The following is a 22,378-nucleotide window of genomic DNA, read 5'->3' as shown; positions in this document are numbered from 1 at the left end:
AAAATAAAAAAGGGTAATGTGACAGAAATTGTAAGGCTTGGGATCTACATGCTAAATCCTGGTTTCCACCCCCCCTTCCTGGCTTTGTAGTCTCAGAATCTTAGGCAAGTCACTTCACTTATCTGGAATTTAGTAATATGTTTGAAAGTACTGGGCACATAGTAGGCCCTTTGTAAATATTAGTTTCTTTCTGCCTATAATTGGGATCTGCCAGGAAATACATGCTAAAATCAGGAAGGGAGATTGGATTAAGAGTCCTTGTTGGGCCGGGCGCGGTGGCTCAAGCCTGTAATCCCAGCACTTTGGGAGGCCGAGACGGGTGGATCACGAGGTCAGGAGATCGAGACCATCCTGGCTAACATGGTGAAACCCCGTCTCTACTAAAAAATACAAAAAACTAGCTGGGCGTGGTGGTGGGCGCCTGTAGTCCCAGCTACTCGGGAGGCTGAGGCAGGAGAATGGCAGAAACCCGGGAGGCAGAGCTTGCAGTGAGCTGAGATCCGGTCACTGCACTCCAGCCTGGGCAACAGAGCGAGACACCGTCTCAAAAAAAAAAAAAAAAAAAAAGTCCTTGTTGAGTGCTGTAGGGGAGGAAAAGTAATTTTCTCTCGGCATTTCACTGTTCTTAGTTGGAATGAAACCCTGTAAACAAAAACCAGATGAATGAGAGAAAAACAGAAGTTCATTAACCTGAATATTTTCTGTATATAGGGGAGACATGCTGGGAAAAATGAGTAAATCTCCCAGAGTAAAAAAAAATCTCAAAGAGGTGGCTTTGAATTCAGGCTTCAATACTTGAGACAAAGAAAGAAAGGTGTGGGTACAGTCCTGGGGGAGGTGACCAGGAAAATCAGCTAAAGGGTAAGGTTTGTTCCACAGATTTAAGTTGACGCATTTTCCATAGATTAGTTTCTAGAGGGCGCTGTGGCCCATGCCAGTAATCCCAGCTACTCTGGAGGCTGAGGTGGAAGGATCTCTTGAGGCCAGGAGTTCGAGACTGGGCCGGGCAAGATGGTGAGATTTACCCCCACTACTACACAAAAGACAACATGGATCAACAGATGTTTTCTTCTAGCCATAAGACAATGACAATCTCTAGTGAGGTAAAATAGTGGTACATGAAAAGTATATGTAATTTTATAAGAAACTCATGTCAGCTAACTGTATGGTAAAGTTAGGCTACCTTCTTTCTTCTAGATTCTCAGATATGTAAGAGCTCAACCTAAAGACTCTCAGGTTATTAGAATTTAAACAGTTCAAGCCAGCTGTGCAGAGGGGATTTTTGAAACTTATGGAGAAACTATCAGCTACTAGGAATTAATCCCCAAATCATGGCTGTAATGAGCTTTAGATGTGTTCATTTGACATAAGAAAGGAAATCCATCACAGTTCAAGCAGGAAAACAGAAATCACTCTGGGTATTTCACGCAGAGGGTTTGAACTGGGGAATCAGGTGTTTATAACAAAGTTGAAGAACAGGAAGTCAAGGGAAGCTGCCAATGGCTTCCAGGTTTACAGTGTTGCTGTGGTGCTGGATGTCAGTCAGTTGTGGCCGTCACACAAGAAAAAAACCCCCCAAAACAAAAAACAACTAAATTGACATTTCAACCACAGCCCACAAAAGTGGGCCAGGACATGTATTCTGAGCCTAAACAGTTTGACTGTTGGGAAAAACAATCTTCCCTGTACACTTTTTTTTTTTTTTCAGATGGGGTTTTGCTCTGTCGCCCAGGCTGGAATGTGGTAGCACGATCTTGGCTCACTGTGACCTCTGCCTCCTGGGTTCAAGCGATTCTTCTGCCTCAGCCTCCTGAGTAGCTGGGATTACAGGCAACTACCACCATGCCCATCTAATTTTTGTATTTTTTTTTTTTTTTTTGAGACGGAGTCTCGCTGTGTCACCCAGGCTGGAGTGCAGTGGCGCCATCTCGGCTCACTGCAAGCTCCGCCTCCCGGGTTCACGCCATTCTCCTGCCTCAGCCTCCGAGTAGCTGGGACTACAGGCGCCCGCCACCACGCCCGGCTGTTTTTTGTATTTTTAGTAGAGACGTGGTTTCACCATGTTAGCCAGGATGGTCTTGATCTCCTGACCTCGTGATCCACCCGCCTCGGCCTCCCAAAGTGCTGGGATTTCAGGCTTGAGCCACTGCGCCCGGCTTAATTTTTGTATTTTTAGTAGAGACAGGGTTTCACCATGTTGGCAGGCTGGTCTCGAACTCCTTACCTCAGGTGATCCACCCACCTCGGCCTCCCAAAGTGTTGGGGTTACAGGCGTGAGCCACCGCACCCGGCCTCTTTCCTGTATTCTTCCATACAACACTTGTGATATCAGATGTGTGGGGGTTTTTACCACCACACCAGGCAATTCTATGGCGAACACCAACTGGGTGGCCTATAATTCACTTCAATTCTGATACTATCTAACTGGAGATAGTGTCAGATCCCACAAGTTAAGGGCTCAGTCCCACAAGCTGCCTCCGCTTCAGACACCAATTACAAGTCCCACTTTCGACCTACTGGCTATAAATTGGGGGTCCCACGATCCCCTTCTAAGGTTCAATAATTTGCTAGCATAACCCATATAACTCAGGAAAACATTTTATTATATTGACTGGTTTATTGCATATGGTATTATAAAGGATATGGATGAGTAACTGGATGAAGAGGTACATAAAGCAAGGTCCAGAAGGGTCCCAAGCACAGGACCGTCTGTCCCTGTGTACTTGGGGTGCACCACCCTCTCATCACCTCCACCTGTTCAACGTGGAAGCTCATAAAATGTTGTCTTTCAGGGTGTTTGTGGAGCTTAATCTCTAGCTCCCTTCCCCTCCACTCTTTCCTGGAGGTTGGTAGGTGGGCTAAAAGTTTCGACCCTCTAATCACTTGGTCCTTCTGGTGACCAGCCCCATCCTGAGGCTATCTAAGGGCACCCATCTTAAGCCACCTTATTAGCATAAACTCAGTTGTGATCAAACGTGGCTCCTTATAAATAACAAAAGACAATCCCAGCACTCAGGAAATTCCAAGGGTTTTAGAAACTTTATACCAGGAACCAGGTACAATATTTCTTATTATACCAGAATTCCCTTCTAAACTAGATATTTAAATAAGAACCAGAGTGTCACAGTACTCAGAATCAAATCAAGGGCCAGGTACCATGGCTCATGCCTGTAATCCCAGTACTTTAGGAGGCCCAAGCAGGAAGGTCACTTGAGGCCAGGAGTTCAAGACCAGCTTGGGCAACAAAGCAAGACCCCCGTCCCTACAAAAATATAAAACAAAATAAAATAAAAACAAAACCCAAAGAAATAAAAAACAAGATTGTATGAAAAACCAACTCAAATGAGAAAGAAGAACAGATGGAAATTTTAGAACTGAAAAATATAGTCATATAAATAATTAAAAATCCAAATCTATGACTGGGTTTTTTTTTTTTTTTTTTTTTTGAGACGGAGTCTGGCTCTGTCGCCCAGGCTGGCGTGCGGTGGCCGGATCTCAGCTCACTGCAAGCTCCGCCTCCCAGGTTCCCGCCATTCTCCTGCCTCTGCCTCCCAAGTAGCTGGGACTACAGGCGCCCGCCTCGTCGCCCGGCTAGTTTTTTGTATTCTTTAGTAGAGACGGGGTTTCACCGTATTAGCCAGGATGGTCTCAATCTCCTGACCTCGTGATCCGCCCGTCTCGGCCTCCCAAAGTGCTGGGATTACAGGCTTGAGCCACCGCGCCCGGCCTATGACTGGGTTTAACAGTAGAATGTAAAGCACAGAGGAAAGAATCAGTGAATGCATATGTAAAGCAATAGCAATTACCCAATCCGAACAAGAGAGAGAAAACAGAAAAAAATGAAGAGATCTTCAGGGACATGTGGGACTACAACAAAAGATCTAACATTCATGCTACTGAAGTCTCAGAACAGAGGACAGGCCGGGTGCGGTGGCTCAAGCCTGTAATCCCAGCACTGTGGGAGGCCGAGACGGGCGGATCACAAGGTCAGGAGATCGAGACCATCCTGGCTAATACGGTGAAACCCCGTCTCTACTAAAGAATACAAAAAACTAGCCGGGCGACGAGGCGGGCGCCTGTAGTCCCAGCTACTTGGGAGGCGGAGGCAGGAGAATGGCCTTAACCCGGGAGGCGGAGCTTGCAGTGAGCTGAGATCCGGCCATCGCACTCCAGCCTGGGCGACAGAGCCAGACTCCGTCTCAAAAAAAAAAAAAAAAAAAAAAAAGAACAGAGGACAAAGAGGGCAAGGCTGAAAAAGTAATCAAGAAATAATGACTGAGACTGGGTGCTGTAGCTCATGCCTGTAATTCCAGCACTTTAGGAGGCCTAGGTGGGCAGATTGCTTGAGCCCAGGATTTCAAGACCAGCCTCCGTCTCTAAGAAAAAAAAAAAAAACAAAGATGAAAACTGGTCAGGTGTGGTGGCATGTGCCTGTAGTCCCTGAAACTGGAGAGGCTGAGGTGGGAGGATTGCTTGAGCCCAGTAGTTTGAGGCTGCAGTGAGCCACAATCACACTACTGCACTTTAGCCTAGTGATGGAGCAAGACCCTGTCTCCTAATGTAAGAAAACAACAACAACAAAGGCCAGGCACAGTGACTCACACCTGTAATCCCAGCGCTTTGGGAGGCCAAGGTGGGCAGATCACCTGAGGTCAGGAGTTTGAGACTAGCCTGGCCAACATGGTGAAATCCTGTCTCTACTAAAAATACAAAAATTAGTCAGGCATGGTGGCGCATGCCTGTAATCCCAGCTACTCAGGAGGCTGAGGCAGGAGAATTTCTTGAACCCGGGAGGCAGAGGTTGCAGTGAGCCAAGATCGTGCCATTACATTCCCGCCTGGGCAACAAGCGTGAAACTCTGTCTCAAAAAAAAAAGAAAGAAAAGAAATTTGTCTAGACAAAAAGCAAACGACAAAAGAAGGACTCTTGGAACATCAGAAAAGAATAAAAAACAATAGTGAGAAAAAGTGTAAATACAATCAACTTTCCTTCTCTTGCATTTTCTAAATGCATCCTTAAGGGATGCATTCCAATATCCCTAGTCAATGCCTGAAACCTTGAATAGTACTAAACTCCATATATACTATTTTTGTTTTTCTTTTTATTACTTCTTTTTATTATACTTTAAGTTCTGGGATACATGTGCTGACCGTGCAGATTTGATACATAGGTATACATGTGCCATGGTGGTTTGCTGCATCCATTAACCTGTCATCTAGGGTTTTTTTTTTTGAGACGGAGTCTTGCTCTTGTTGCCCAGGCTGGAGTACAGTGGCACAATCTTGGCTCACTGCAACCTCTGCCTCCCAGGTTCAAGCGATCTTCCTGCCTCAAGCTCCCTAGAAGCTGGGATTACAGGCACACGCCACCACACCCAGCTAATTTTTGTATTTTTTTTTGTTTTTTGTTTTTTGTTTTTTTTTGAGACGGAGTCTCGCTCTGTCGCCCAGGCTGGAGTGCAGTGGCTGGATCTCAGCTCACTGCAAGCTCCGCCTCCCGGGTTTACTCCAGTCTCCTGCCTCAGCCTCCCGAGTAGCTGGGACTACAGGTGCCCGCCAATTCGCCCAGCTAGTTTTTTGTATTTTTTAGTAGAGACGGGGTTTCACTGTGTTAGCCAGGATGGTCTCGATCTCCTGACCTCGTGATCCGCCCGTCTCGGCCTCCCAAAGTGCTGGGATTACAGGCTTGAGCCACCGCACCCGGACTTAATTTTTGTATTTTTAATAGAGACAGAGTTTCACCATGTTGGCCAGGCAGGTCTTGAACTCCTGACCTCAGGTGATCCTCCCACCTTGGCCTTCCAAAGTGCTGGGATTACAGGCATGGGCCACCGAGCCCAGCCCCATCATCTAGGTTTTTTTTTTTTGAGACGGAGTCTCGCTCTGTCGCCCAGGCTGGAGTGCAATGGTGCGATCTCGTCTCACTGCAAACTCCACCTCCTAGGTTCATGCCATTCTCCTGCCTCAGCCTCCCTAGTAGCCGGGACTACAGACGCCCACCACCACGCCCAGCTAATTTTTTGTATTTTCAGTAGAGACGGGATTTCACTATGTTAGTCAGGATGGTCTTCATCTCCTGACCTCGTGATCTGCCTGCCTCGGCCTCCCAAAGGGCTGGGATTACAGACATGCCCATTATCTAGGTTTTAAGCCCTGCATGCATTAGATATTTGTCCTCATGCTATTCCTCCCCTTGCCCCCACTCCCTAACAGACCCCAGTGTGTGATGTTCCCCTCCCTGTGTCCATGTGTTCTCATTGCTCAACTCCCACTTATGATTGAGAACATGCGGTGTTTGGTTTTCTGTTCCTGTGTTAGTTTGCTGAGAAAGATGGTTTCCAGTTTCATCTGTGTCCTTGCAAAGGACATGAACTCATTCCTTTTTATGGCTGCATAGTATTCCATGGTGTACATATTATTAAGTCAAGAACTTTCACCTTTTCATTTAAAGGAAGTACTTTACAGCTTCTCTGTGGGATATCCAAATTGCTAGCATCACTATTCTGAAATTTTGGGCCATTATTAAGTAAAACACAACATTGCAATATCCTGACAGTCAATCTGAGAATGGGACAACTGAGAAGGCTACAAAGTGACTGAGGGTGCACAGCATAAGGAGCATGGATACACTGGACGAAGGGACGAATCACATCCCAGGCATGATAGGGCAGGACAGTGCGAGATTTTGTCATGCTCCTTGGAACAGCACGTAGCTTAAAACTTACGAACTGTTGGCCGTGCACGGTGGCTCATGCCTGTAAACCCAGCACTTTGGGAGGCCAAGGTGGGTGATTCACCTGAGGTCAGGAGTTCAAGACCAGCCTGACCAACATGGAGAAGCCCCGTCTCTACTGCAAACACAAAATTAGCTGGGCACGGTGGCACATGCCTGTAATCCCAGCTACTCAGGAGGCTGAGGCAGGAGAATCGCTTGAATCCGGGAGGTGGAGGTTGCGGTGAGCTGAGATCACGCCACTGTACCCCAGCCTGGGTAACAAAAGCAAAACTCAGTCTCAGAAAAAAAAAAAGAAAGAAAACAACTTACGAACTGTTTATTTCTGGAATTTTCCATTTATGGTTTCAGAAGGTGGTTGACTGCAGGTAACTGAAACCATGAAAAGCGAACCCACACATAAGGGGGTCTACTGCACTCTTCCTCAGGGGCAGTCTGTGTATTGCAGCACCTTCAGTTGTTACTCTGAAAGCCCTGCTGGTGCTGTAGTACGTTTTGGAAACAGGGAGTGTTCTCTAATGTTCCAATTAAATATTGGTATTTTCACAGCCCTCTGTCTTGGGCTATGAACTTCACAAGCATTTTTCCAGTGATACAGTTCCTTTCTCTTCTGCCCTGTACTCTCTCTCTGGCTGCAGAGTCGATGGTTGATTTCCTCTAAGCCCTGACCCCTGTTTATTCTGCTCTGTTTTGGTTTTTTTTTTCCTTCATTATGTAAAACAAGAAGGCTGGAGGAGGCTAGAGTAGGAGGCATTCCATTCCTCAGCTGGGATAAAGCTCTGGCAAAGTCCTTTCCTTCGGAGAGTAGGCTTTTGCTATGAAGAAAGCTCTGGACATGCTCCTCAAATCTGTCCACACTCAGCCTTCCTTAATTTATCAAAAATATTACCATTTACATGTTCCTACCTAATGTGTCAACAAATTTTTATTGATTTTCAATCTGTTCTTTTTTTTTTTTTTTTTGGAGATGGACTCTTGTTCTGTCGCCCAGGTTGGAGTGCTGTGGTGCCATCTCAGCTCACTTAAACCTCCATCTAGTAGCTTCAAGTGTTTCTCATGCCTCAGCCTCCTGAGTAGCCGGGACTACAGGCACAAGCCACCATGCCCAACTAAGTTTTGTATTTTTAGTAGAGATGGGGTTTCGCCATATTGGCCAGGTTGGTCTCGAACTCCTGACCTCAAGTGATCCACCCACATTGGCCTCCCAAAGTGTTGGGATTACATGCATGAGCCTAGCCTTTATTATTATGTATTTATTTTTAAGACAGGGTCTTGCTCTGTCACTCAAGTTGGAGTGCAGTGTCAAAATCATAGCTCGCCAAAGCCTCAAAATCCTGGGCTGAAGTGCTCCTCCTGCCTCAGCCTCCTGTGTCCAGCCCAGAGTGGTTTTAGATATGTAAAGTTTACCATTGTCTTAGAGTCAGGTTCTAGTAATCCACCCAATGCCTGGGTATTTTTGTTTCCTTAGTAAATGGCCACAGGTATCTTTGGGGAGTTCAGGAGGAAGATTTATAGTATATACTCATAGTAGGGTAAGATCTTTTTTCAATAGTCCTTCTTCAATATCCCCTTCATCTGGGTCTATGAACTGTCTGAAGTCAGGGAATTGGTTGAGAAGCTGGGTCTCTCAATTTTGGTGACTTATATCAAGTTTTTGTTCACCAGATCAAATTATGTCTTTAGTAGTCTACCCATCAATTTGTGAACACCAAAGATCCCTGTGGATGATCTGACAGTGGACCTCTGATCCACTGCCCATTATGACAACGTTGCTCATCTTTCTCTATTGACTAGTGCTGCCACTTGGCTTCTACCACTCCAGGATTCCACCATTAACATTAGAATCAAGGAGCCCATCTCAACAGTTCCATTGTGTAACACCATTCTATACCTGTAGAGGACAGCAGCCACAGAACTTTTCAAAAACACTGGTGCTCCTCTTACCAAAGGACTTCTCAATACTCTGGTGAAGGGATTGTCCTCTGGTTTCTTCTGAGGGATACACTGAAAGGGTGGAAGAGTGTGTTACTCATGACAAATCTACTCCAACATTCCTTTCTCACCAAGACTTAGATCCTTCTCTATTACTCCAAGAAACTTCCAGTATATATATATATTTTATTGGAGACAGGGTCTTGCTCTGTCACTCAGGCTGGAGTGCAGTGGCACAATCATGACTCATTACAGCCTCAACCTCCCAGACTCAAGCAATCCTCCTGCCTCAGCCTCCAGAGTAGCTGGGATCACAAGGGCGTGCCACCACACCCAGCGAAGTTACGTATTTTTTGTAGAGACAGAGGTCTCATCATGTTGCTCAGGCTGGTCTGGAACTTCTGGGTTCAAGAGATCCACCCTCCCCAGCCTCCCAAAGTGCTGGGATTACAGGTGCAAGCCACTGTGTGTCCAGACAGAAGTCGTAGTATCTTAACCTAATTTAATGAAGGCCACTGTTAAGTATGGTTTCATCAACCAACTCAGCAAACTAAAAAGCCACTCCTGGCTGATTGAGCTAACACACTGAATCCAGAATCTCTTGTACTACAAATAAATCAATAATTTCAACTTTACATTCCTTTTTGTCTGGTTTAGAATCCACTCCCACATAGAAATCCTCTGGTGATAATATATATTAGCAACATTTTGCAATTCTTTCCTTGTATAAGCTTCTCCTCTGGTGTCAAATGTTCTACTCATCTTCTGGGGGTATGCTAAGATCTGATTCTGGTTGTGGATCTGAAAGCAAAGAAGCATTGACATTCCATCGCAAGGTTAGTGCCTTTAGCCAAGTCATTACAGGATCTTCATGCAAAGTATGGCCAGTTTATGAAAGAGGGCAGGAGGAATGGGTTTACCTATCAAAGGAGACTCAGTGGGATTTGGGGTTTTAAGACAATAGAATTCATTCCAAGCTATAAAATGGTTCCCATTCCAAGTTCAAGGATTTCTTTTCTTTCTCTTTCTTTCCTTCTCTCTCTCTCTTTCTCTCTCTCTCTCTCTTTCTTTCTTTGAAACAGAGTCTTGCTCTGTTGCCCAGGTTGGAGTGCAGTGTCTCAATCTGGGCTGACTGCAACCTCCACCTCCCGGGTTCAAGCAATTTTCCTGCCTCAGCCTCCTGAGTAGCTGGGATTACAGGCGCCTGCCACCAAGCCCGGCTAATGTTTGTATTTTCAGTAGAGATGGGGTTTCACCATGTTGCCCAGGCTGGTCTTGAACTCCTGACCTCAAGAAATCCACTCACCTTGGCCTCTGAAAGTGTTGAGATTACACACATGAGCCACTGCACCTGGCCATTTCTTTCTCATTTAAGAGATGGAGCCTTACTGTTGCCCAAGATGGAATGCAGTGGTGTGATTATAGCTAGGACCACAGATATGTGTCACAACACCTGGCTTTTTTTTTTTTTTGAGATGGATTCCCACTCTGCCACCCAGACTGGAGTGCAGTGGCGCGATCTGGGCTTACTGCAACCTCCACTTCCCAGGTTCAAGTGATTCTCCTGCCTCAGCCTCCTGAGTAGCTGGGATTACAGGCACCTGCCAGCACGCCTGGCTAATTTTTGTATTTTTAGTAGAGATGAGGTTTCATCATGTTGGCCAGGCTGGTCTCAAACTCCTGACCTCAGGTGATCCACCTACCTTGGCCTCCCAAAGTGCTGGGATTACAGGCATGAGCCACCACGCCCAGTCCTGGCTAATTTTTAAATTTTTTGTAGAGACAGCCAGGCTATGCTGCCCAGGCTGGTCTCAAACTCCTGGTCTCAAGCAATGCTTCTTCCTCAGCCTCCTGAAGTGCCGAGATTATAGGACTACAGGCATGTGCCATCATGCTCAGCCCCATAAACAACTTCTGTATGTATAGCTGTGTGTAAAAAGGCGATCGTCAACTGCACATATATAAGTTCATTTATTCATTTCATTTTTTTTAATTCGAGACAGAGTCTCACTCTGTTGCCCAAGCCTTTTTTTTTTTTTTTTTTTTTAAATTTTTAAAGAGCTGGGACTCCTGGAGCAGTACTCCCAAGACCTCATGGATACCGAGGGTTTCCAATTAATTCCAAAATTTCACATATGGTCCAATTTCATCACAGTGCCCAAGAAGTTCATCTGAATTTATGTCATGTTACCCATAGCCAGAATTCAGAGCAATTCTGGAATCAGGCAATTAGACACCTGTAAACTGTTCAAGTCTAGGGTCTGCATCAACTCTCCCCAACTTTTTTGACATGGGGTTTTGCTGGGCTCCCCAGGCTGGTCTAGAGAACTCCTGGGTTCAAGCAATCCTCCCACCTCAGCCTCCCAAGTGGCTAGGACTACGGGCATGTGCCATCACACTCAGCCCCATAGACAACTTGTGTATGTATAGCTCTGTGTAAAAAGACCATTGTCAACTGCACATATATAAGTTCATTTATTCATCTCTTTTTTTTTTTTTTTTTTGAGGCGGAGTCTCGCTCTGTCGCCGGGACTGGAGTGCAATGGCCGGATCTCAGCTCACTGCAAGCTCCGCCTCCCGGGTTTACGCCATTCTCCTGCCTCAGCCTCCTGAGTAGCTGGGACTACAGGCGCCCGCCACCTCGCCCGGCTAGTTTTTGTATTTTTAGTAGAGACGGGGTTTCACCGTGTTAGCCAGGATGGTCTCGATCTCCTGACCTCGTGATCCGCCCGTCTCGGCCTCCCAAAGTGCTGGGATTACAGGCTTGAGCCACCACGCCCGGCTTTTTTTTTTTTTTAATTTGAGACAGAGTCTCACTCTGTCTCCCAGGCTGGCGTGCAGTGGTGATCTCGGCTCACTGCAACCTCCACCTCCCAGGTTTAAGTGATTCTCTGCCTCAGCCTCCCAAGTAGCTGGGACTACAGATGTGTGCCACCACGCCTGGATAATTTGTGTATTTTTTTGTAAAGATGGGGTTTCACCACATGGCCAGGCTGGTCTCAAACTCTTGACCTCAGGTGATCCACCCACCTTGGCCTCCCAAAGTGCTAGGATTACAGGCGTGAGCCTCCGCGCCTGGCCCGTTTATTCATTTCAAGGGCTGTAGTTCCCAAAATATCACCAAGTTTGTTATGTTATTGTCCACCAGATTCTAACAACTTCAAACTGGGTTTCTTCATCCTCTGCTCTTTTTCTTTTCTTCTCTTTGCTTTTTTTCTTCTTACTTTTAAGTCTTTATTCTTTTAGACTTCACATAAGAATATTCTGATGAATGCTGGTTATGGTGGCTCATGCCTGTAATCCCAGCACTTTGGGAGGCTGCGGCCAGTGAATCACGAGGTTAGGAGTTCGAGACCAGCCTGGCCAAAATGGTGAAACCCCATCTCTACTAAAAATACAAACAGTAGCTGGGCATGGTGGTGGGCGCCTGTAATCCCAGCTATTCGGGAGGCTGAGGCAAGAGAATCGTTTGAACCTGGGAGGCGGAGGTTGCAGTGAACTGAGACCATGCCATTGCACTCCAGCCTGGGCAACAGAGCAAGACTCTGTCTCAAAAAAAAAATAGTATTCTGATAAGACTTCTGAATAAGAGGTGGAAGCTGGCTCAGGACAAAATATTTGTACTAGAGCAGAACAGGCAGGGGAGGAACAAAAGTGTAGGCAGGCCAGGTGCAGTAGCTCATGCCTTTAATCCCAGCACTTTGGGAGGCTGAGGCGGTGGATCACCTGAAGTTGGGAGTTTGAGACCAGCCTGACCAACATGGAGAAACCCCGTCTCTACTAAAAATACAAAAAAATTAGCCGGGCGTGGTGGCGCATGCCTGTGATCCCAGCTACTCGGGAGGCTGAGGCAGGAGAATCGCTTGAACCTGGGAGGCGGAGGTTGCAGTCAGCTGAGATCAGGCCATTGCACTCCAGCCTGGGCAACAAGAGCAAAATCAAAAAAAAAAAAAAAAAAAAAGGGAGGCAAAGGAAAAAACTCCCTGAAAACTCATACAATGGCAGGGAGTGAATGTGTCTCTCAGGAATCTCTTGCCTTTTTCACCCAAACATTAGGCCCTCCTGAATCTGCTTTTGGCTTCCATTATAGCTTTGGGTTTATTCGGAAAATGAATTGTTCTGAAAAAGCACCATAACTGTGCTTCCTCTGGTCTCACACCACACTACAACAATCAACACAGAAGACTTCCATGATCAGGCTGGGCGTGGTGGCTCATGCCTGTAATCCCAACGCTTTTGGAGGCCAAAGCAGGTGGATCACTTGAGGTCAGGAGTTTGAGACCAGCCTGGCCAACATGGGGAAACCCCGTCTCTACTAAAAAAAAAAAATGCGGCCGGGCGCGGTGGCTCAAGCCTGTAATCCCAGCACTTTGGGAGGCCGAGACGGGCGGATCACGAGGTCAAGAGATCGAGACCATCCTGGCTAACACGGTGAAACCCCGTCTCTACTAAAAAAAAAAATGCGGCCGGGCGCGGTGGCTCAAGCCTGTAATCCCAGCACTTTGGGAGGCCGAGACGGGCGGATCACGAGGTCAAGAGATCGAGACCATCCTGGCTAACACGGTGAAACCCCGTCTCTACTAAAAATACAAAAAATTAGCTGGGCGAGGTGGCGGGCGCCTGTAGTCCCAGCTACTCGGGAGGCTGAGGCAGGAGAATGGCGTAAACCCGGGAGGCGGAGCTTGCAGTGAGCTGAGATCCGGCCACAGCAATACAGCCCCGGCGACAGAGCGAGACTTCGTCTCAAAAAAAAAAAAAAAAAAAAAAATGCAAAAATTAGTTGCTCATGGTGGTATGTGCCTATAGTCCCTGCTACTCCGGAGGCTGAAGCAGGAGAGTCACTTGAAACTGTGAGGTGGAGGTCACAGTGAGCCGAGATCACACCACTGCACTCTAGCCTGGGCAATAAACCAAGACTGTCTCGGTGGAATAAAAAAAGAAGATGATGACTTCTGTGATCCCAAAATATATGGGGATTTTTCCCCAGGAACAAGCAAGCAGTTGGTTCTGAGGCAGACAGCAGCTGGGTGCCCTCCACTTCAATTCTGACACTCTATCTAGAGATGGCGTCAGATCCCAAGGGTTGAGGTCTCAGTCCCCAAGACACCAGTTGCAATTCTAGACCTCCAGAACTTCTAACACATCAGCTTCAAGCCGGGGTTTCCATGATGCCATCTTTGGGTTTGATTAATTTGATCGAACAGCTCACAGAACTCAGGGAAACACTTATGTCTACTGATTTTTTTATAAAAGATATTACAAATAACACAGATGAAGACATAAGCAGGGTGAGGTAGGTATGGGAGAAGGGGCGAGGACCTTCCATGGCCTCTCCGCATGTGCCACTCTGTATATATTCAGCTATCCAGAAGCTCTCTGAAACCTGTCCTCTTGGGTTTTTGTGTGTGTGTTGTTTTTGTTTTTTTGAGACAGTCTCGCTCTGTCGTATAGGCTGGAGTGCAGTGGCACGATCTTGGCTCATTGCAACCTCTACCTCCCGGGTTCAAGTGATTGTCCTGACAGCCTCTTGAGTAGCTGGGACTACAGGCGCCCGTCACCACGCCCAGCTAATTTTTGTATTTTTAGTAGAGACAGGATTTCACCATGTTGGCCAGGCTGGTTTCAAACTCCCGACATCAAGTGATCTGCCCGCCTTGGCCTCCCAAAGTGCTGGGATTACAAGCGTGAGCCGGCCTTTGGTTTTTATAGAGGCTTAGTTAGGAGCCATCCATCACATTAGCATACAAAAAGGCAGGAGTGTGGAGATTCCCAGGACTTTAGGAATTGTAGGCCAGGAAATGGGATGAATACCAGATATGTATTTCACAACATCACACACACAAATAAACAAAAAACTCTCAATGCATTTCAAGCAGAGGAGAATTAAATGTCAGGAATAGGTGCATACAAAACCACTCGAAAAACTGGAAGAGCAAAAACCAGGGAATACCAACACTATCTTCAAGTCAACCACTGAAGCTCTAGTCTAGTACACAGAAATTCCTGCTGGGGAACTGCAGGACATTCCCATTGGTGGACACAGCTTCCCAGCTACATCAAGGTGGGGTGCTGGTAAGGAAGCACATCATGTCTGCAGCGGTCTATGCATCTGTCTGCTGCAGTCAGAAAATAAGAAAACAGTTTTTACTTTTGTTCCATTTCCCAATTCTCTCTCTCTCTCTCTCTTTTTTTTTTCTTTTGAGGCAGAGTCTTGCTCTATCACTCAGGCTGGAGTGCAGTGGTGCGCTCTCGGCTCACTGAAACCTCTGCCTCCCAGGTTCAAGTGATTATCCTACCTTAGCCTCCTGAGTAGCTAAGACTACAAGCACAGCCACCAAACCTGGGTACATTTTTTTTGTATTTGTAGTAGAGATGGGGTTTCACCATCTTGGCCAAGCTGGTCTTGAACTCCTGTCCTCAAGTGACCCACCCGCCTCAGCCTCCCAAAGTGCTGGGATTACAGGAGTGAGCCACTGCACCCAGCCCCAATTCTCATTCTTATATATATATACATACACACACACACACACACATATATTTTTTGGCAGAAGGCAAATAACATCCATCACCATGGAGCCAAAGGGATCTGGAAATTATTGTTCCCTGGCTTCCAGTCCCTCTGATACATAGAAAGAACATAGACAGGAATAAGAATAAATGCAGATTACCCCCTCCCTCCAATCCTTCCCCACAACCCCCACCATCTGGCACTGAGGAGATCTCCCAACTTTTATGAAGGCTGTAATTTCAATTCCAAATGACTGAAAATCTTTTCAGAGACATTCAGCCCAGCCCTCCTAGCTCACCACTCGCCTCCACCTGCCACACAGACATTTTACCTACTGTTCTTTGTGGTGTATTTTCCTGCCCTCTTTTCCATCTCTACTTTCCTGCCTCTCTGGATAGTCTGTGCCTCCTGGGTACAGAGCCCAGAATCTGTTAAGGGTGATTGGAGGAGGAAACTTAGCAGATAAGCAAGAACGAGAACAAGTTCTATTTTCCCCTAGTCTAAGTACAAGTATGTTCTGATTACTCTGTCCTCTCTTCCCCATATTAGAACAACTGGAATGTTAAAAGTTCATTCTCGGCCGGGCGCGGTGGCTCAAGCCTGTAATCCCAGCACTTTGGGAGGCCGAGACGGGCGGATCACGAGGTCAGGAGATCGAGACCATCCTGGCTAACATGGTGAAACCCCGTCTCTACTAAAAATACAAAAAACTAGCCGGGCGACATGGCGGGCGCCTGTAGTCCCAGCTGCTTGGGAGGCTGAGGCAGGAGAATGGCTTAAACCCAGGAGGCGGAGCTTGCAGTGAGCTGAGACCCGGCCACTGCACTCCAGCCTGGGCGGCAGAGCGAGACTCCGTCTCAAAAAAAAAAAAAAAAAAAAAAAAAGTTCATTCTCTTGCTAAAACTGTCATGAGACAGCGGGAGATGGTACATTTACAAAAAATCCAGTTCTAGATGGCTAACTCTCAAAGTAAGATGACAGTAAAAATGTATATCTTAATATCCTTTGTACTTTTGCCGGGCACAGTGGCTCACCCCTGTAATGATAGATCACGAAGTCAGGAGATGGAGACCACCCTGCCTAACACGGTGAAGTCCCGTCTCTACTAAAAATACAAAAAAAAAAAAAAAAAAAAAATTGGCTGGGTATGGTGGCACGTGCCTGGAATCCCAGCTACTCAGGAGCCTGAGGCAAGAGGATTGCTTGAACCTGGGAGGTGGAGGCTGCAGTGAGCCAAGATCACGCCACTGCACTCCAGCCTGGGCGACAGAGCGAGATTCCGCCTCAAAAACAACAACAACAAAATATCCTTTGTACTTTTACACACATACATATATGTATATACAGTACACACACACACACACACACACACTTCTTTTTTTTTTTTTTTCCTGAGTCTCATTCTGTGGCCCAGGCTGGAGTGCAGTGGTGTGATCAGATCTCACTGCAGCCTGAAACTCCCGGACTCAAGCAATCCTCCCACCTCAGCCTCCAGAGTAGATGGGACTTCAGGTGGAGGCAACAACGCCCGACCAATTTTTATATTTTTTGTAGAGACAGGGTTTCACAATGTTGCCCAAGCTGATCTCGAACTCCTGGGCTCAAGCTATCCTACCTCGTGGGTTTCCGAAATTGTCGCGATGACAGGCGTGAGCCATAGCGTTACATATGGGGGCGGGGGAAGAGAGACAGAGAGAGAAGAAGAGAAGAGAAAACATACATAGAGAGAGTGTTCAAATCTACTTTCAAGTGCTTTCCATGTACATATAATCTCTTTTAAAAATCCCATCCAGCTCCGTTGAGATGAGAAAACTGAAGCTCTGAGAGGTTGAGTAACTTGATCACGCTCCCGCAAAGATAAAAGAACCGCCATCTGCCCATATTAATTTCCCTGAGATGAAATATGACAGGGAAAGATACCTCAAAAGTAAGGAAATGGAGAGCTTCGAGAATTATATTCTATCTCCGCTGAGTCCCCCAGGAAGTTGGCCCGGAGTCTTTGGGCTGTCCCACCTGATCCTGCACCAATGCAGCTCCACACCCTGGCAGGGGGCGTACGGAGCGTCCCGGCCCCAGGCACCAGCCAGCGTTGGAGTGGGCAGGACTGGAGATGGCAGCCTCCGGTCCAGGGAAAGCTGGATTCTACGGAAGGGCTGGGAAGAGGGTCGGGAGAGGGGGCGGGGGCGGGAACTGTTCCGCCCCTCCCCTCTGTCTGCTTTCATTGGCCAAGGCTTCCTGGCCCCAACCCACTTCCCGCCTCCAGGGAGCCGCTTAAAGTGTGCGGAGCAGGTGCCTTGGGTGGAGCCACAACTTTGCGCGAGTGTCTTGGTTGAGCGCAGCGCCCATTCATTGCCCGCGAGCGTCCATCCATCTGTCCGGCCGGCGGTCCAGCGAAAGGGGCTCCAGGCCGGACGCAGCAGCCAACCGGGGGACCCAGGCCAGGAAAGGGGCCGAGACCGCGGCTGAACCTTGCGGGCCGGGGCAGGGGACTGTGGCCGCAGCCATGCAGTCCTGTGCTAGGGCGTGGGGGCTGCGCCTGGGCCGCGGGGTCGGGGGCGGCCGCCTCCTGGCTGGGGGATCGGGGCCGTGCTGGGCGCCGCGGGGCCGGGACAGCAGCAGTGGCGGCGGGGACAGTGCCGCGGCTGGGGCCTCGCGCCTGCTGGAGCGCCTTCTGCCCAGACACGACGACTTCGCTCGGAGACACATCGGCCCTGGGGACAAAGACCAGAGAGAGATGCTGCAGACCTTGGGGCTGGCGGTAAGGACCTCCACCCGGCCCTCCGCGGCCTCCCCTCCACCCTGCCCGGGTTCTGCCTGCGCGGCCTCCCGGCTCCTGCCCTGAGCTCTGCTGCGCTCCGCGTGGTCCCCGCACCCTGGGTCCCGGGCCGTGGCGTGGAAGCGAATTCGTGCCTTTGGTTCCTCGTGCCTTCTCACGTCTTAACTGCTTACTTTCTCCTGCATCCAGTCTTCGTGCCTCAAAAGTGTACGTTTTTAAACCACCCCCAGCCCATGTAGCCCTGTAGATGAACCTTAACTTTGCAAGAGGAGGAAGACCCCCTGGTTAAGAGTGGGCTTACCGGTTAGCTCCGGTTGCAACTGAAATCCAACCCCGAGTGGCGGAATCTCCACCCCGCTTCATGATTTTCTTTCCTCCAAGTCATTCTGGCTTGCTCAAAATTTTCCTTTTCTCTTTAAAAAGAACCCTAATTAGGCGATTTAAATGAGGTTCCCACAAGCCTTTGTAGTCGCAAAACACAGAGGTGACTCTTTTAACTCAGAGGCACTTTCCTCTGCCTTGCGTTTTAATTTTAGAGCATTGATGAATTGATCGAGAAGACGGTTCCTGCCAACATCCGTTTGAAAAGACCCTTGAAAATGGAAGACCCTGTTTGTAAGTGGCCGGGAGGGCTCCCTTGGACTCGGCTTATTCTGGCCTGTTTGCCTTTTGTAGTTTCCTGAAGATCCAGCACTGGGGTTAGGATTGCTCAGGACTGGGAATGTATGGATTAAAATAAAACAGTGGCGGGTACCTCCGGAACCATGAGAGGGTGGAATATTTGATTCTTGGAGCAGACAGTTTTGTGTTAGGACGGAGTCGATGTTGTGCGGTTCTTGGTCTTTATCCCAGGGCCCCCGCGAGGTTCCCCTGCGTTTTGTAGCAAATTCCCCACTTTCCAGGCACCCTCTCACCGGCCAGGGTGCTCTCATACTTTGGGTTGAGAGGTGTCATCACCTGCGCAGATCTGGATAGACTTAAAGGATCTAGGAATTGCCTAAGGTTGTGCAACTGGGGAAGTGACCAGACATCTGGCCTCCCTCCCCCACGCTTCTTTAGATCGCAGTAGCTTCCAGTTGTTTTCTTATCTCACGTCCACATTTTATTATTTCCCAACTGAAAGGCAGCATTACTTTCTGAGTCCGAATGGTTTTACTTTTCTTTTTCTCTCTTTTTTTTTTTTTTTTTAAGACAGAGTCTCTGTCGCCCAGGCTGGAGCGCTGTGGCTTGATCTCGGCTCACTACAACCTCCGCCTCCCCGGTTCAAGCAATTCTCCTGCCTCAGCCTCTTGACTAGCTGGGGTTACCGGGCGCGCCACCACACCAGGCTCATTTTTATATTTTTAGTAGAGACCAGGCTGGTCTCGAACTCCTGACCTCAGGCAATCCATCCGCCTCGGCCACCCAAAGTGCTGGGATTACAGGCGCGAGTCACTGCACCCAACCCCAAATGGTTTTTCTAGAAAAACACACAAGTAAGATTTACATTGGGTTAAGAAAGGTCAGTTTAGTCATAGAGTTTCTTAGAATTTTATTTTAGGTTTAAAATATTTTTAATGGTCCAAGATTGCTTTTCACAGGTATTTTTATGTGGGTATTTGACTTGCATGGGGTGGGGAGACAATCCATAAGTCAAGGGCACAGGCAGAGCTCTTAAAAAAAACTCATCTGGTTATCTCACTTTCAATCATGGAGATACTTATCTCTTTTTCTTCTAGAGTAAAATGAAGAGACAGCAGCTGTTTTATTTTGTTGCTATGATAGAAAGGATATAGCGTGCAGATGGCAAGCTTTATTTTGTGTGAAGGTGGACATTTGAGGTATGGAGTCTATCTGCTTCAAGTTGGCTGCTCAGGCTATGCTGAGGGCTGCTGCCTTTGTTGGTTTCCAATCTGATGGTCATTGAAGAAAAGCTGCATGTTTTGTTGCATTGAACTAATTGAGATGTAGGGATAGCTGGAAGGAAGCCTTATCTATTTCCATTTTAGAAAATCAGAATCCTGGCTGGGCACGGTGGCTCACGCCTATAATCTCAGCATTTTGGGAGGTCTAGGCAGGTGGATTGCTTGAGGCCAGCAGTTTGAGACCAGCTTGGGCAACGTGGGGAGACCCCATCTCTATAAAAAATACAAAAATTAGCCAGGCGTGATGGTGTGCACCTGTAATCCCAGCTGCTCTGGAGGCTAATGTGGGAGGAACACTTGAGCTGGGCAGTAGAGATTGTAGTGAGCCAAGATGGCTTCACTGCACTTCAGCCTGAGTAACAGAGTGAGACCCTGTCTCAAAAAAAAAAAAAGAAAGAAAAAGAAAAAAGAAAGAAAAGAAAAGAAAATCAGAATCCTAATTCATTTGATGTGTGAAGAGTGAAAAATTGTGTATCTTTAAAGCAGGGTATTTTAGGTGAATATTTGAACAAGTGAATCCCTTCCTGAGATTTTTAAAGTCAGGGAACATTTAGGTTAGCTATTTTTATAATATATATACTCTAAAATAAAATGTTCTTTTCAGAGCATTAGAGCCTGGGAAACATGGAGAAGTTGTGTATCCTTTTTTAGTTTAGTTCTTGGTTCCAGCTGAATAATTTGAACATCAAGGGATTCTGATTCTTCACTGTGGAAGCAGGCTCCTGAAAAGTAATTTGCAACTTGAGTATAAACTTTATTTTTTTATTTTTTATTTTTGAAATGGATTCTTGTTCTGTTGCCCAGGCTGGAGTGTAGTGGCATAATCTCAACTCACTACAACCTCTGCCTCCCTGGTTCAAGCTATTCTCCTGCCTCAGCCTCCTGAGTAGCTGGGATTACAGACGTGCACCACCACTCCTGGCTAATTTTTTGTATTTTTAGTAGAGATGGGATTTCTCCATATTGGCCAGCCTGGTCTTGAACTCCTGACCTCAAGTGATCCATCCGCCTTGGCCTCCCAAAGTGCTGGGATTATAGGCGTGAGCCACCACGCCCATGCCATATAAACTTTAAATCTAGTAGCTTCTGTGACATTTTGGGCTTGTTCCATCTAGTTTGGGATGATTGACGCAGAAAATATTGCACAATCAGAAGTCCCCCCATTCCCTGAAATGGACCAGTTCTCCAACAAAGCTTGCTTCTTGGAATAGTGAGCTGGGGTGTTGGGAGAGTGGAGGAGAATGCATCTGCAAAGGAGGAATTCTGACTCTGAGGTGTGAGCGTGTCACGGTGAATGAATATTCTCCAGGTAGGGAGAGCAAATTGGTGCATGTAAGTTCTGGTAGTAGCATTTCCATTTAATAGTGGAGCACCATTACTCAAACTTGGTTTCATGTGAATGCCTGTGTTCTAGTGTAGTCAGAGAGGAATTCTGGATTAAATATTTGTTTGCCATGTACAGAGAAAGCTGTAGTGAGAGCTAGTTATAAGAGTGTTAAATGTCCTCATTGCAGAGTAAAGATTGTGAGGGTTGTAATCAGTTAGGAAATACTTGGGTTACTTATTACACATAACTCAGTAATCTCAGACATTTACATAATGCTTACCATGTACTGGACACTCTTTAACATGCTCTTGTGTATTAATGTATATTACAATCCTATGAGGAAAATACCATTAATACTTCTGTTTTAAAAATGAAGAAACCATGATATTCAGATGATGCATGACTTGCCCAAGGTCATAACTGGTAAGTGGTGGAGGCAGAATTCAAACCCAGGCAGCCCAGCTCCACTGTCCACACTCCATCCACTACTTTGCTCTCTCTCTTCATTTTGTCCTTTGTAAGGTTGTGGGTGTACAAAGTAGAAAACTTCTGTCCTGACTCACCTGGAATGTCCAGTTTACAGATGTGCACAAACCCAGTTGCACTAGAAGCACGCTGCCATATGCCAACTGCCTCAGCAGAATTGTAGCAGCTTCCTGGCAGCACAGATGTGGGAACACTCAGGCCTGCTGCCAGGGCGAGGGAAGGGGTCACGGAAGTGCAATACTGAAGAATGAGCAGTGATGCTCTGCTAGATAAATCTGGGGGAGGCTGCTGGAGGTAGGGGGATTAACATGTATAGGACAGAATGGCCGAACAGAACCAGGGAAGGACGGGTGGTTCATCAGTCATAAAGGATGCTCTCCCTCTTCTTGGACAATTCAGGAAGTGCCTTGAGAAAATACTGTGATCATGAACTGGCTGCTAAGTAAGTCATTATTCAGAGAAACAAGCAAAGCTATTCAGTTCAAAATCCTATCCTGTTCAAGTGAATCCCCCATTCCCCAACCACACGCACTCAACAACGACAAAAGACTAGAAGGATATGTGTCACTGGGAGCACTGGTTTCTCTGAATGGTGCCCTTATTAGTGGTTTTAGCTTTCCCTTAATTACTTTGCAGTTTTGGAATTTTCTGCAGTGTAGGTATTCATTTTATAATTAATTCAAAGTTAAAAATTACTTTATGACCAAAGCCAG

At 47.0% G+C, this 22,378-nt stretch overlaps 1 protein-coding gene across 1 annotated transcript in view; it reads left to right on the top strand.

The window, feature by feature from the left end:
- Window positions 1–17,398: 17,398 nt before the first annotated feature.
- GLDC (glycine decarboxylase) overlaps window positions 17,399–22,378 on the top strand; it is a 120,626-nt gene continuing 115,646 nt past the window's right edge. The window contains exons 1-2 of the mRNA XM_033237305.1: window positions 17,399–17,930; window positions 18,485–18,563. Of these exons, the coding sequence (XP_033093196.1) occupies window positions 17,676–17,930; window positions 18,485–18,563 (334 nt within the window). The 5' untranslated portion in view covers window positions 17,399–17,675. The remainder of the gene's footprint in view (window positions 17,931–18,484; window positions 18,564–22,378) is intronic.

Source organism: Trachypithecus francoisi, unplaced genomic scaffold, assembly GCF_009764315.1.
Source record: "Trachypithecus francoisi isolate TF-2019V2 unplaced genomic scaffold, Tfra_2.0 Lachesis_group16, whole genome shotgun sequence".
NCBI lineage: Eukaryota > Metazoa > Chordata > Mammalia > Primates > Cercopithecidae > Trachypithecus > Trachypithecus francoisi.
The sequence above is the reverse complement of the archived record's forward strand: the minus strand, read 5'-3'. Positions and strand labels throughout refer to the sequence as shown.